This window comes from Onthophagus taurus, chromosome 3, assembly GCF_036711975.1.
Source record: "Onthophagus taurus isolate NC chromosome 3, IU_Otau_3.0, whole genome shotgun sequence".
NCBI classification, from domain to species: domain Eukaryota; kingdom Metazoa; phylum Arthropoda; class Insecta; order Coleoptera; family Scarabaeidae; genus Onthophagus; species Onthophagus taurus.
In genome coordinates, this window is record NC_091968.1 from 9,892,682 (window position 1) to 9,907,942 (window position 15,261).

Below are 15,261 nucleotides of genomic sequence, written 5' to 3' on the forward strand. Positions count from 1 at the left end.
TTATTATTCAGTTTAAATTTGTCAAGTTAAACAAATGAAAAGAATGAAATGTCCCCAAGTAAACATAACCTTATTTAGTTCCCGTTTTGACATAAGTGTTTTTTGCATGATTTTCGTGTTTTTTAACGTTTAAAAACCGTTTAAAACTTCGGTATGGGATAAAAATAATTAAAAACCATATAAATGTTTCAATTAACCGTAATGAACGACTTTAAAAACTCCAGGTTTAAAAGTTACATCGATGGTTCCAGCGACTTAGACGTAAGTAAAAAATAAGCCATTAAAAAGTTAACTAATTCAATTAACACCAACGAATATTTTGTGTGTATTTAGGATATTTCGCTTGGGGAACAACGATCTAAGCTACTTGAAAGTAATGACCTAGATAACACGTTATTATAATTTTATGAATTCTTTTTTCATTTTTAGAGGAAGTTATTATACGTGAGGCCCCAAAAGTTTTTATTTATCAATCGATTAGCGACACAACCAAAATAAAACGTGGAGTATTAACAGTTACTAATTTTAAGCTTTCGTTTATACCCGATAAAGATGAAGAGCAACTTTATTATCAACAAAATTATTTGTTGGGGCCCTATGAAGTTTGTTTATCTTGTATCGACTGTGTTTATCAATTGGGTGATAAATCCAAGAAGAAATTGAATTTGGGTCAAAATGTTTCTGGGAGAGTTAAAGAGCTTTTAATTATTTGTAAAAATATGAGAAGTTTTCATTTTAATTTAAAACTTGTCGACAGGGACCTGACTAGGCATATCACGAATGCTATATTATATCATGTTGCGCCAAAAAGATTACAATTGTTATTTGCTTTTGATTATTGGTAAGTTATTAAGTTGTTAAATTTAATTTAATTGCGGTTGTGAGGTTAGCCAAAGATTCTAGCCATAGATTTTAATATAACATATCGAAAAATGACCAATTTCTGCAACTCGAAACGCAAACAAAAATTCATATTTGAGTTTAGCACTCTTAGAACAACCCCTATATAAAAATCTACGGGGGGTGTTTTCATTTAAGGGCGTAATAAAATCCCAAAATTGTGAATATCGCGTGCGCGCGTGTACTGTTCGACCAAAATCGAAAAATGACCAATCATCATATTTGAGTTTAGCACTCTTAGAATAACCCCTATACAAAAAATTACGTGACAGACTGAAGCCTTTCCTTACTTCATTCTGTTTTCTTGTCTGAATATAGCCTCAGTGTTGTGTGGTGAAATAGATTACAAGAAAAGCGATACACGTCATAGCTTTATTTAATACAGAGGAGTTAATTGCAGCAACAACAAGTCAACTCCATTTTACCAAATTGTTCAGGAGACATAAGAAACGTTTTTGTAGCAATACTCTAAGTCTTATACAATTAGTCATTTTTTTGTATTATGATCAAATAAGTTTCACACTGGTTAATAGCATTTTTAACAAAATTAAACTTTCAAGTATTTGTTTATTCATAATTGTTTATTGGAGCTACCTCGTTCTCACCAATTTTTAAAAAAAGTACTACATTGTTAGTATTTAAATTATTTTATTGATACTGAAACATATTTACAAAATCAGCTATTCATTTAAACAGTTACTCCTTTACATCTTCATTTGTCACATCAGTTTCATAATCATTTTCTACTACATTATCAGATTTTAAAGATTGAAGAAAATGATTTACCATCTTACAGGGTAAATCATTTTCGGGTACATATTTATTTGCCAATGTCATTATAACGGGTGTTTTTTTAAGCCCGATAGAACTTTAAATTGAAAAAAGTAACACAAAAAATTAAATGTTAAACCAAAAATTTTTTTGATCGAAAGATCAATTCATGGCATTTAACATTTAAAAATGATTTTGGGCACCGCGGCTGTTCTTGATGAAGCGCATTCTGGAAGTCCAATTTTGGGCCACTTTTTCGAGCATTGCTGACCGTATGTCACGAATAACACGAACAATGTTGGCTTCCAAGGTGTCAATTGTTGCTGGTTTATCAGCATAAACCAAGGAAATAATGGAGAGGTGTCAAATCGCACCACCTTGGAGGCCAATTGGCATATCCATTTCTCGAAATCAACTTATCGCTAAATTTTGATTTCAATAAGTCGATGGTTGCGGTCGCTGTATGGCACGTAGCGCCGTCCTGTTGAAACCACATCTCGCCCGGATCAATATCATCCATATTTTCAAACAAAAAATCATTGATCATGGTTAGGTAACGATCTCCATTGACCGTAACGCGAGCTTCGACTTTATTTTTGAAGAAGTAAGGTCCAATGATGCCACCAACGTGCAAACCACACCAAACGGTGCATTTTTCTGGATGTAATGGAGTCTGTAGAGTCTATTGTGGATTGGTTTCACTCTATATGCGGCCCGTTAAGCCAAAAATGAGCCTCATCGCTGAACACAATTTTGCGATAAAACATCGGATCAGTTTCCAACTGCTCTAAAGTCCAATCGGCGAAAGAACGACGCATATGATGGTCTCGTGGTTTTAATTCCTGCACCAGCTGGATCTTAATCGGGTGTAGGCCAAGAACTTTGGGCACAATTTTTCACGTAGTGGATGGAAAGAGCCCTAATTCCTGCGACCGACGACGAATCGATAAATTTGAATCTTCTTCGTTTTATTGCATCATTTAGAGAGTATGTGGTATGAAATCTATCCACAGTTCGACGGATGGCTTGCTCAGATGGACGATTGTGTGCGCCATACAAATCACGAAGTCGTCTATAAGTTATGCGAATTGATCTGGATACTTTGTTAGCGTTGTTCAAGCGTCAATCTGTTCATCATGATTTGCCAGAGTATACTGATCATAAATATCAAAAAGTAAGCGCAGTATCACAGTTCGTTTGACAGTTAACCCTTTCGTAAGTTCTATCTAGCTTAAAAAAACACCCTCCATTATTTAATTTTTTAAGTTTTATCGACAGTGATCCAGAATATGCAGGTTCTAAAGGAATGTGTCGATTAGTTTTGGCTATTTGGAAATCTTTCAAAATCAGCAAACTAGAAGATATTGAACATTGGATTTCTTTTTGTTCACTGTTGTAAGATATTACTCCGAGTTTAGATATTGCAAATTTCTGCTTTTCCTTATTAGATAGTGTTTTCTTGAAATACGGTTTATAATGTGCAACAAAATCCAATATCATAGGTTGTTCAACAGGTATTGCTTCGAAGTTTTTTGAGGATTTCTTATAATGACGGAGATATTCATTTGAATGGTATACACGCTCTATTTTTCTCATGTATTTTTCGACGACTCCAAAAGATCGGTCGCAAGGCAGGAAACTATGGCCAGGCTCCGGATAACGATGAACTATTTTTTTGATTCTGCCAGATTGGACCAATGAGTATAAATAACAGACCAGAGAAAAGTTCTTGTTTTGCGCAGCACAGTTGTCGGAAAATAAATACAGTGTTTCAACATTTTTATCTAGTATATTTGTAATAAAGTGATGTAAAAAACTTATTGGTTCATTTGGCGTCTTTTTACCTTGAACTTCATGATACATACAGGGTGTTTTAAACTCTACGTTTTTTCTTTTAAACTATAACTACTACAGATTTGATACTTGGCAAATCGATACAGTATAAAACTGTCTCTTTTTGAGAATAGTATGATGATTTCATTGCTTCCGGTTAAATCGGAAGTGAAAATAAATACCACTATTTTTCAGAAAATTCAAAAATGTTATTTAACATTAATTCGAGAAAAAAACTGTACCCCTTAAGGTTTCCGAAAAAGAAAACATTTTTAAAAATAAATTATTAGAAAAATTGAATTGACACAACGTAATACTAATACTAATCAAAACGAAGCTTTTTACTGAAGATGTTCAAAATGTCGACCAGCAACATCAATACAGTTTCTCATTCTACGTTCAAAGGAAGCCCGAACTCTTTCAAATAGCCCGTAGTTTTCACGAATTGTCTGGCAACCCTGTTAGCCGGCGGTTGGGAAATGTTTCAGCATAGAAACGATGTGCTCTCAAACTATTTCCATTGGCACGGCCGTACATAAACACCATAGATATCGCTCATTTCAGCATTTGAATACAAGACCATTACAAACGATTTCACTTCAGGTTTCGCAAAATCAAATTACTGGAGTTTGGTTATTTCGTAATTTGAACGAAACGTCAAATTTATAGCTTTGTTCGTTGGGACTGCACTACTCTGCACGACATGGCACTCATATGACGTCATAGTGCAATGAAGTGTAAGTCAGTGCAATGTCATGTCAACTTAGTGCAGGTCAGAAAAGTGTATAAACCGTGGTCGCAACGAACAGATTTTTATAAAAAAAAGTGTATAATATTTGAAATGGACGAACAGGAGATTGTCAGCGAAATACTCATGGAAAATGAAATCATCGCAGAATGTTTTTCTAGTAGCGATTCATCAATTATTATTATTATATTATTATTATTTTTTATTTTTTCAATTATTAGCGAAATTTATTTTCTACATCAAACTACTAACCCTTATAAGTTCTTTCAAAAGTACTACTTAACGTATAAAGAAATCACATGCTAAATTGCACCAAAATCGATAAGCAGTACTTACAAAAAAAAATTTGGGGTGGTGAGGGTAGTTAACCCCAGCCACCCCTAAATGAGAAAAAACACTTAATATTTTTAAATGTACTATAAGTGTATTTAATGAAGCCAAAATCGACAGGGTAGTTTTAAAATTATTCCAAAAAAGTAGGGGTAGTTTTCTACTGCCTCTGCTATTGGGATTGAATATACAACAAATATTAATTATCATAAGGTTTTATTTCTTAATATTTAATATTAATTATTACAAAACACGCTTTCAAATATTCCGCCATTTTAGTTACACTGAATTGCACTGCACTTATTGAACTTAATCGAAAGCAAGTGCAACAAAATCTGCACTAACTTGCACCCGCTGGACGAAATTGCACTGCGCATGGCCCAACGAACAGATGAGTGCAACTGAACTAAACTACACTATCCCCAACGAACACACAACATCTGCACTAAACTGCTTAGTGCAAGTGAGTGCAAGTAGTGCAATCCCAACGAACAAAGCTAATGTATGTTAGCAGATTGTACGTAAGGCAAAGCCTACTCCTTGTAATGGCCAAATTTTGGCAACTAATGGAATAACGTTTTGTAATGGAATAACTTATACTAACTGGAAATGTTATACTACTCTCAAAAAGAGACAGTTTCTTATAACACCCTCCTCATAAATTTTTGTAAAGGGGTTGTTCTAAGAGTGCTAACTCAAATATGAATTTTAATTTGCGTTTCGAGTTGCAGAAATTGGTTATTTTTCGATTTTAAAATCTATGGCTAACATCATATGGCTTCATAACCGTAATTTAATTTATTTTTTATTCTATTTATTTAGTCCTCCTTATGAAGATCGAGCACCAAAAGAATCAGAATCATTTCGAACCCAAGACGATTGGCGTAAAGAATTAGAAAGAACTTCAGCGAATAATTGGCGCGTTTGTAGCGCCAACGAAAATTATGAGATGACTTGTCTTCCAAAATACTTTGTCGTCCCAATTTCCGCAGACGATAACATCTTTAAAAAAGCGGCGCGACATTTTCGCGAGGGTAACGGCCCGGTTTGGGTGTGGGGTACCAAAAAAAATGCCGCTCTAGTCAGAATGTCCGATCTTGAACCAACGATAACCGATAGGACGCAAGAAAACATTATTTTAGAACACATTCGGAAGAGTCACCCGAATATATCAAGCCCCCATATTATGGAATTAGCGAAAGTACTGCCATCTATTAAAGAATTACAACACAGTTTTAACAAATTAAGGGATATTTGTACCCCGGATACTTACAGATTGTTTAAAACGCAAGATGCTAAGTTTTATAATTTATTAGAGGGTACAAGATGGTTACAATATGTTTCTGGGTGTTTAGAACATGCTCGAAAAGCTTCCATTTACTTAACTAAAAATTGTATTACTGTTGTTTTACAAGAAGGTAAACTTAAATTAAGGTAAAATCTTGATATAACGGATTAATGTGGAAAAGGGAGTGTCTGTAATAACCAAAAGTTAGTTAATCAGTTCTACTTTTAGTTCAATCAAAAATATACAGGCTGTCCGGAAATGACGTGTACAATGGAAGACTACAAGTACCTTGACCAAAAATATGATTTAACTCAACTTATCTATATACAGGGTGTTTCAGGTTTTTATAGGAGGACTTTAACAGTGTATAGATCTTTTAAAATTAGCACAAAAGCTTCATATAAACATAAGTCGACAAACGCTTTGTTTTGAAGATACAGGTGTTTAAGTAAAATTTTTTGATTGATTTTTATTTAATATTACACGTGTATTTCAACCGATTCTATTCAAATTTGGTATACGGAGGTTTTTTGGCGCTCTGTAACGTATTCTTTACGCATTAAAATAACAATAACTTTTCTGACAGTATACTTGTTGGGTTTTTGAATAAAAATTCGTATTCTCTGTACTTTTTAAGCAAAACGGGTACTCTTATCAAAATGCGCTAAAGTTGATCGTTTTCAAGATAATCCGCTTTTTATTATTCAATATAAACCAATTTTTTTAGAGGATTGTTAAAGATAGGTATAATAATGTTTGCCATTGAAACAAAGTAGGTAAGTTCACTAATGTTTTAGTTCATTGTATCAAGTGTCAAATCACCAGTAGTTGTTGATTAGTGTTAAATTAATTTTTCTTATTCGTTAATGTGTTAAATTCAATTTTCTTGTTTATTAACGTGCTAAATTCATTACTCTTTTTCCTAATCGTGTTAAATTGTTTTTTTTTTTAATTTTAATATGTTTTGTTTTAATATGTGGGATGCCATTGATTTAGCTTTAAGAAGAAAGACCTAGTTTTAACTTGATGATTGTAAAGCTTATCATGGTAGGGTTGTAAGAAATTGGCTAGACAACCATTTTCCTGCAAGATGGATTGGTCGCGGTGGACCAGTCGCATGGCTCCACGATCTGCAGATCTTAATGCTTTAGACTTTTTTGTGTGGAGATATTTGAAAGGAAAATTGTATGAAACACCTGTTCCCACAAGGGATGAACTGTTAATAGGATCAGAAATGCTTGTAATGATATAAGACCCTTCTTAAATAGTAGTAGTAATTCGTCGGTCCGAATTATGCAAGCAAAATTTATTACATTTTCAACAATTTCTTTAACTTTTTTCTTTTATTATTTAGATTAAAAAACATCAATAAACTAAAACATTAGTTAATTTACCTACTTTGTTTCCATGGCACACACTATTTTAACTCTCTTTAACTATCCTCTAAAAACATTGGTCTGTATCGAATAATAAAAAGCAGATTATCTTGAAAACGATCAACTTTAGTGCATTTTGATAAGGGTACCCGTTTTGCTTAAAAAGTACAGAGAATAAGAATTTTTATTCAAAAAGTATACTGTCAGAAAAGTTATTGTTATTTTAATGCTTAGAGAATACGTTACAATAAAGTCCCTAGATTTACAAAGTACCGCGGTTCATGAAACCTGTTTTCGAGCCAAAATGGCGGTTTGGCAGTTTGTCACTGCATCTCACTACTTATTTACAAAAATATTGCCGTCTTGTTGCCTTTGGAGTTGCAAAAATGGCAGTAAGAAGGACTTTCGACTCTTCAGAGTACCACGAGAAAAAAAGAAAGTAAATTTGGCGTAATGTTTTGGTTTGTAGTTTCAAATTTCCCGCTATTAAATTTAAAAAAAAATCTCCAAAACAAAGCGTTTGTCGACCTATGTTTATATGAAGTTTTTGTGTTAATTTTAAAAGATCTGTCGACTGTTAAAGTCCTGCTACAAAAACCTGAAACACCCTGTATAAAATTGCTGAGTTTAGTCCCTAGAGGGCTTTAAAAATTCTTGATGAGTCAAAGATAAAACGCAAAACGAAAAATACGAATATCGCTGTCAAGTTTAACTGACAATCTGTTTTTGTTTTGAAAATTAATTATACCTAGCCAAGTATTAAAAAAACGTTGTTAGTTACCATATGTCACTCATTCGTGCTTGTAGGGATTTAAAAAAATATTTTTTTTGTGGCTAAACCGATCACTTAACTGAAATTTGGAAGAGAGAAAATAGTTTCTAAATTAAAGTAACTATTCAGAAAAAAATGGTAGTGTTTGTACAGGGGGTTAAAAAAATATGGATGCATAATTTATTGTGACAAAGTTTTTACACACCCTATAATTTTCGAAATTAGAATTTATTCCACAAATAGCTGTAGTCTACTGATACAAACGCATGACCAAAAAATGAATAAAAACCATTGAGGATATTTCGACTTATTCAAAAAAATTTTAAAAAATATATTATTTTTAAAGCCCTCTAGCGGCTAAACTAAGCAATTTTCTATACAGGGTGAGTCAGAAAGAATGGGAAATCCGAATACCGGAGATACTAGACACCAAAATATGATGATTTAACGTAACATCTCTTATACAAATGTCAGGTTTTCGAGGCATAGGGTGTTGAAAGTTAAATTCTTATTTCGAAATTTCTTGATAATTTTGAAGGTTTTTGTACTATTAACATAAAATTTGGTAGTTTCATGTTTTCGAGCATGAGAAATACGAATTTGAAACTTGTTTTGTTATTGCTTGTAAGATAAGTTGAGTTAAATCATCATATTTTAGGTCAAGGCACTTGTGGTCTTGCGCTGTACACGTCATTTCCGGACACCATGTGTAACAATATAACGTTGAATAATAATCAAAACAAAAACTAATACTAGATTTAGAAATATATGGGGTTAACCATCTTAAGAGACATACGACTAAACACGAATATTTTTAGTTATAAGTCTAGTGTTAGTTCCACATTTAGTTCAATAGAAATATACAGGATGATTCTCAACCTATACGCATAAACTTGGGGATTTATTCCTCATGACAAATAATGAGTAATAGGTGAAAAAAATTGTAGCAAATGTTTTTTCGTTTCCTAGATATCCATGAAATTTACTTTCAAGTCGAGAATACAGGTCTGTCACGACTAGCTGAGTTTATATGTATGTGGCACACTACTGGCATAATTTGCACCATTTTTGAATTATTTCAGTTTTTTCAAAAATTTTGGCAACCCTTAATAATTTTTCGAAATTACATTCGAGTCCTTCTAAATATTTTCAGGGTTTGCACAGAGAGAATCCATAGTTTATATAACCTTTGAAAAGTTTTTTAAAAGATTATACAGGTTGGTCAGAAATTTGCGCCGAATTTCCCTCTCTCGAAAAGTCGAAAACTTCATTTTTTTAAATGGCATCCCCAATTTTTTCTTCACCAGCGTAATGTACGCTGAAAAATAAGGGAACTTTGTCATTACATCCCTATATGTAAAATGTATGGTTTTCGTAGAAACTTGAAAAAAATGAAATTTTCTTGATTACTAGTAAATTTAAAATTATTAGTTGGCTTTGGTTTAAGGGAAGTGATATGAAACAAAAGCTATAGTATGCGCTAAAATATAAGGAGACTTTGTGATTAACATCAAAACGAAGGCGTTTGCTACTTTTGAAGATACAGCCCATGGGTAAGGCCTGCATTCAAAAATTCTCCTCAAAGCTCGATTTCCACACATTTTGTAACTTTCATAATAGAATAAAACTTGTAACAGCAGAAGAGAAATAAAGGTACTATACAGATGATTTATTAGCTCACTATCAAACTTTGACATATGATAGCTAATCCAATTACAAAAAAAAATGTTAATTGAAATAGGACATTTCAATTATTTACGAAATTATAACACTTTAGAGTTTTCTGCCGCGAATTTATTAATAGTAAGTAAAATCATACATTCAACAAAAACATAGTTGTCATTGTAATATGTCAGTTTGCTGTAAGGTTTAATTATTACATACAAGAAGAAACTCAAAATGTACGCTTATAGCACTGAAGAGCATGCTGATATAATTTTCATGTATGGTTTTTGCAATTTTCACAGCGTCATTTGCCATATTATTCAGTTTTTAGCGATTCTTTCAGAAGACTTCGAGAAACAGTTAATCCTGCTCCAGCAAAAGCTATTCGACCGCACGTAATTATTGTAGAGGACGAAGAAACTGTAATTAATGCCGCCATTGATAATCAGCACTCGAAGAATAGCGCACAACATAGATGTAAGCCAAAATTTTGCATGGCGCATATTGAACTGCGAAGTCCTTCATTCGTATCGTAAACAGAATGTTCAAGCTCTACAGCCAGAAGATAATCAGCAACAGTTAGCATTTTGTGAATGGTTATTGAAGCAGCATGCCCAAAATAATGACTTCATTTCAAATGTGCTCTGGACAGATGAATCATATTTTACACGAGCTGGTATAAATAATTACCATAATGAACATATCTGGGCATTACAAAATCCGCATGCGATTAGACCAAGGAAATTTTAGCAACGTTTCAGCATCAACGTTTGGGGTGGACTATTTAAGAACAATTTACTAGGTTTGCATGTACTTGATGGACGTTTGAGCGCTGTAAATTACAGATTTTTTTTGAAGAATACACTTTTTGATTTACTTGAAGAGGTATATCCTCTTAATGTAATTCAAAATATGTATGTGGTACCAGCACGATGGTGCCCCACCTCATCGCGGAGGAGTAGTTATCGAGTGGTTAAATCAATATTTTCCAAACAAGTGGATTGGTAATAATGGTCCATTTGCTTGGCCACCTAGATCCCCCGACCTTAATCCATTGGATTTTTACTTATGGGGTCATATGAAATAAATTATGTGTCAAGGGGAAATTAAGACACGAGAACAGTTATTAAACGAAATACAAATGGCTGCTAGTGAAATAAGAAATCAACCAGACATTTTAATTCGGCTGAGAACTCTTTAATTCGTCGTTGTGAAGCATGTATTACTAGCAGAAGGAAGTTATTTTGAGCAATATTTGCAATATTTATGTGTTTTAAAAAAAGTGCTCGTAGCAGTTAATTATGATACAAAAATTAAAACTTTAAAGTGTTATAATTTCGTAAATAATTAAAATAGGACATATGTTCATTAACATTTTTTTTGATAATTGGTTTAACTATCATATGTCAAAGATATATCATATTTGATGGTGAGCTAATAAATCACCCTGTATTTAACAATACAAATGAAAAATAAAAAACAAGAACGAAAAATTGATACAACTATAGTAAACATTCGAACTGGCTGCCCTCAACTTCCAAGCATTTATGAACTCTTTTTAAAAACCCGGCATAAGTGGCATACCGAATTTCTTCCGAAGAAAGAGATCGAAATGCATCACGAACTCTTTCTTGGCATTCTTCGTTTGTTGTAATCGGTGTAGCATACACGATATCTTTTATACGACCCCAAACAAAAAATCTAATCGAGTGATATCGGGCAAACGGGGAGGTTATTTATGGGGTTCGTTGTTAGCTATCCAACGATCCTCAAAACGATTTTGTAAAAAGTTATATATAGGCGCACTACTACGAGGTGGAGCTCCGCCGTGTTGGTACCACATTTCCAGATATGTTTCTCCCGAAATAACGAAAAAAAATTAGAAACAAAATTTGCCCTACAATTTCCAATACTAGCATATCATCATTTTTTATGGCAGCTAAAACATTAAAACTTCAGTATCCTTGAAATTGTCTTTCACGAAATATGTGTGGGTTAGTATCACTCCAATAAGGAGGCATAACTCTCCTTATGACCATTCTTGTGAAATTTTGCCTCATCCGTCCAAATTATTTTTTCCAAAAAATCTTCATCTTCTTGAGTTTTGATCAACATAAATTCACAAAAATCAATTCTCCTTTGATCGTCACCTGGCCTTAAGCTTTGTGCCAATGAGTAAGAATAAGAATACAAGTTATGTTTTTAAAATCCCGTGATTGTTTTTCTCAGATATTCCCAAATTTTTAGTATCTAATAAAGATTTTCAAGATACGCTCTGAAGTACAAGTGTTTTTCAAACAATATTTAGTGTTTTGTAAGTAGTATGTGTTTTCTACAAGTAGATAACGTTCTGCAAGCTATATGTGGTCTTTGTCAAGCCTCAATCAGGGTGTACTCTTCTTCCAGCAGTATCTTCATCTGTAACCTTTATCCAAACTTCTGAAAGCAATGTTTAGTTTTTACCAAACAGTATCTGGTGCTTATTTAGTGTTTTGTAAGTAGTATGTGTTTTCTGCAATCTTTTCTAATCTTTTGCAAGCAGTATTTGATCTTTTTCAAAAATTCTTTGCAAAAATAATTGTCTTCTTTAATAACAAATTGGATTTTGGAGGCTATATAGATAACGTTCTGCACGCTATATGTGGTCTTTGTCAAGCCTCAATCAGGGAGTAGTTTTCTTCCAGCAGTATCTTTATCTGTAACCTTTATCCAATCTTCTGAAAGCAATATTTAGTTTTTTCCTACAGCATCTGGTCTTTTTCAAATAATATTTAGTGTTTTGTAAGCAGTATGTATTCTCCTGCAACCTATTATAGTCTTCGGTAAGGAATGTCTGGTCTTTTTCAAGCAATATTTAGTGTTTTGTAAGTAGTATGTGTTTTCTGCAACCTTTTCTAATCTTTTACAAACAGTATTTGGTCTTCTTAAAAAATTTTGTGTAAAACTTGTCTTCTTTAATGACAAACTGGATTTTGGAGACAATGTAGATAACGTTCTGCATGCTATATGTGGTCTTTGTTAAGTGTCAATCAAGGTTCTTTCAGCAGTATCTTCATCTGTAACTTTTATCCAATTTTCTGAAAGCAATATTTAGTTTTTTCCTACAGTATCTGGTCTTTTTTAAATAATATTTAGTGTTTTGTAAGCAATATGTATTCTTCTGCAACCTATTATAGTCTTCTGTAAGGAGTATCTGGTCTTTTTCAAGCAATATTTAGTGTTTTGTAAGTAGTGTGTGTTTTCTGCAACCTTTTCTAATCTTTTGCAAGCAGTATTTAGTCTGTTTCAAAGAATTTTTGTAAAAATTGTCTTCTTTAATGACAAACTGGATTTTGGAGGCAATGTAGATAACGTTTTGCAAGCTATATGTGGTTTTTGTCAAGCCTCAATCATGGTGTAGTCTTCTTCCAGCATTATCTTCATCTGTAACCTTTATCCAATCCTCCGAAAGCAATATTTAGTCATTTGCAAACAGTATCTGGTCTTTTTCAAATAATATTTAGTGTTTTGTAAGCAGTATGTATTTTCGGCAACGTATATTAGACTTTTGCAAACAGTATCTGGTCTTTTTCAAGCAATATTTAGTTTTCTGCAACCTTTTCTAATCTTTTGGGGGCAGTATTTAGCCTTTTCCTGGCAGTATTTGGTCTTTTTCAAAGAATTTTTGTAAAAATTGTCTTTTAATGACAAACTAATGGCAATGTATAACGTTCTGCGAACTATATGTGGTCTTCGTCAAGCCTCAATCAGGGCGTAGTCTTCTTCCAGTAGCATCTTCATCTGTAACCTTTATCCATTCTTCTGAAAGCAATATTTAGTCATTTGCAAACAGTATCTGGTCTTTTTCAAGTAATATTTAGTGTTTTGCAAGCAGCATATATTCTTCTGCTACCTATTTTAGTCTTCTGTAAGCAATATCTGGTCTTGTTCAAGCAATATTTAGTGTTTTGTAAGTAGTATGTGTTTTCTGCAACCTTTTCTAATCTTTTGCAAGTAGTATTTGGTCTTTTTCAAAAAAATTTTGTAAAAACTATCTCCTTTAATGACAAATTGGATTTTGGAGGCAATAGAGATAACGTTCTGCACGCTATATTTGGTCTTTATCAAGCCTCAATCAGGGTGTAGTTTTCTTCCAGCAGTATCTTTATCTGTAACCTTTATCCAATCTTCTGAAAACAATATTTAGTTTTTTCCAAACAGTATCTGGTCTTTTTCAAGTAATATTTAGAGTTTTGTAAGCAGTATGTATTCCTCTGTAACCTATTTTAGTCTTCTGTAAGCAGTATTTGGTCTTTCTCAAGCAATATTTAGCGTTTTCTAACCAGTATGTTGGATTGGCAACATTTGCACTTAGTCGCAAGACGGCTAAACCCAAATAATTCTAGTTCTAGGTCTTGTGTTAGCTCTAGTGATAGTGCTAGTGTAAAACACTAGACCTAGAAACATTCGGCTTTAGCCATCTTAAGAAACAACAGCTTAACACTGAACAACAACTAAAACTAGAACCTAGAACTAAAAAGTTTCCGGTTCAGCGTTGTGTCTGCACACGATTTATATGACTTAAAAATATTTTATCCGTTATATTGAGGTTTTACTGTATTAAAATAATAATTATTATTATTAATTTTTGATTTAGGTTCTGGTCGAGATTTAAATTGTATAATATCTAGTTTAATACAATTAATATTAGACCCAATTTATCGAACGAAACACGGATTTCAACGTTTAATTCAAAAAGAATGGGTCGTTTTGGGCCATCCGTTTCGAAATCGACTTGGTTTATTAGAAGACTATCAAAACGAACCAGCCCCTTACTTCCTTTTATTCCTCGATTGCGTTTGGCAGCTTTTACAACAAAATCCCCAAGCTTTCCAATTCAACGAAACTTATTTAACCACTTTATGGGATTCGGTTCATGTGAGCATCTTTGATACCTTTATTTTTAATTCTGAATGGGATCGATTTAAGGTAAAGTTCGACCAAAAATTGTTTGCATTATTTTAATTGTTTTATTTTTTTTAAGTGTAAACCAAATTTAAGAAGTGTTTGGGATTGGCGTCAACAATTTTCTGATAACGATATAAAATTTTTTGAAAATCCTCTTTACGACGATTCGTACAAAGAAAAATTATTTATTAATTACCGGATATCGTCGTTGGATTTATGGCGGCAATGTTACTTGAGATGGTTGCCGATTGTTGAAATTTCAAAGGGTGGTCCGCCGCAAATTGATTTAACCGCGCGATTAATTAAAGCGGAAATTTACGAGATGCAACAAAGAAGGTTAAGCGGTGACGTGGTGCTTCGCTCGCATCTCAAAGATGAAATTTTAACGCTTTCAAGACGAGTAAATTCGTTTTATCCATTTAGTAGACCTGCTAATGAAACCATCCCTGATAACGATTTAGTATCAATGGATGGATTGGATACACAATCTTTACTCAATTTACCAACAACAGAATAATAATTAAACTTGAACGAGTTATGTTGAGGATTGTTGTTGAAGATTTTTGTATTTTTCTTTTTACTAGAGAATAAGAATTTCTAATTTTTAGATAATTCCATCGTTATCCAAGTC

General features: G+C 33.0%; 1 protein-coding gene across 1 annotated transcript; it reads left to right on the plus strand.

Annotated features, from left to right (window-relative positions):
• The first annotated feature begins 8 nt into the window (after window positions 1–8).
• Window positions 9–15,245, plus strand: LOC111420318 (myotubularin-related protein 10). Its single transcript, XM_023053295.2, has 6 exons — window positions 9–261; window positions 334–373; window positions 430–841; window positions 5,405–6,000; window positions 14,320–14,651; window positions 14,707–15,245. Exons 1-6 carry the CDS (start codon window positions 184–186, stop codon window positions 15,145–15,147), a joined length of 1,899 nt encoding a protein of 632 aa, XP_022909063.2. The 5' UTR covers window positions 9–183; the 3' UTR covers window positions 15,148–15,245.
• The last annotated feature ends 16 nt before the right edge of the window (window positions 15,246–15,261 follow it).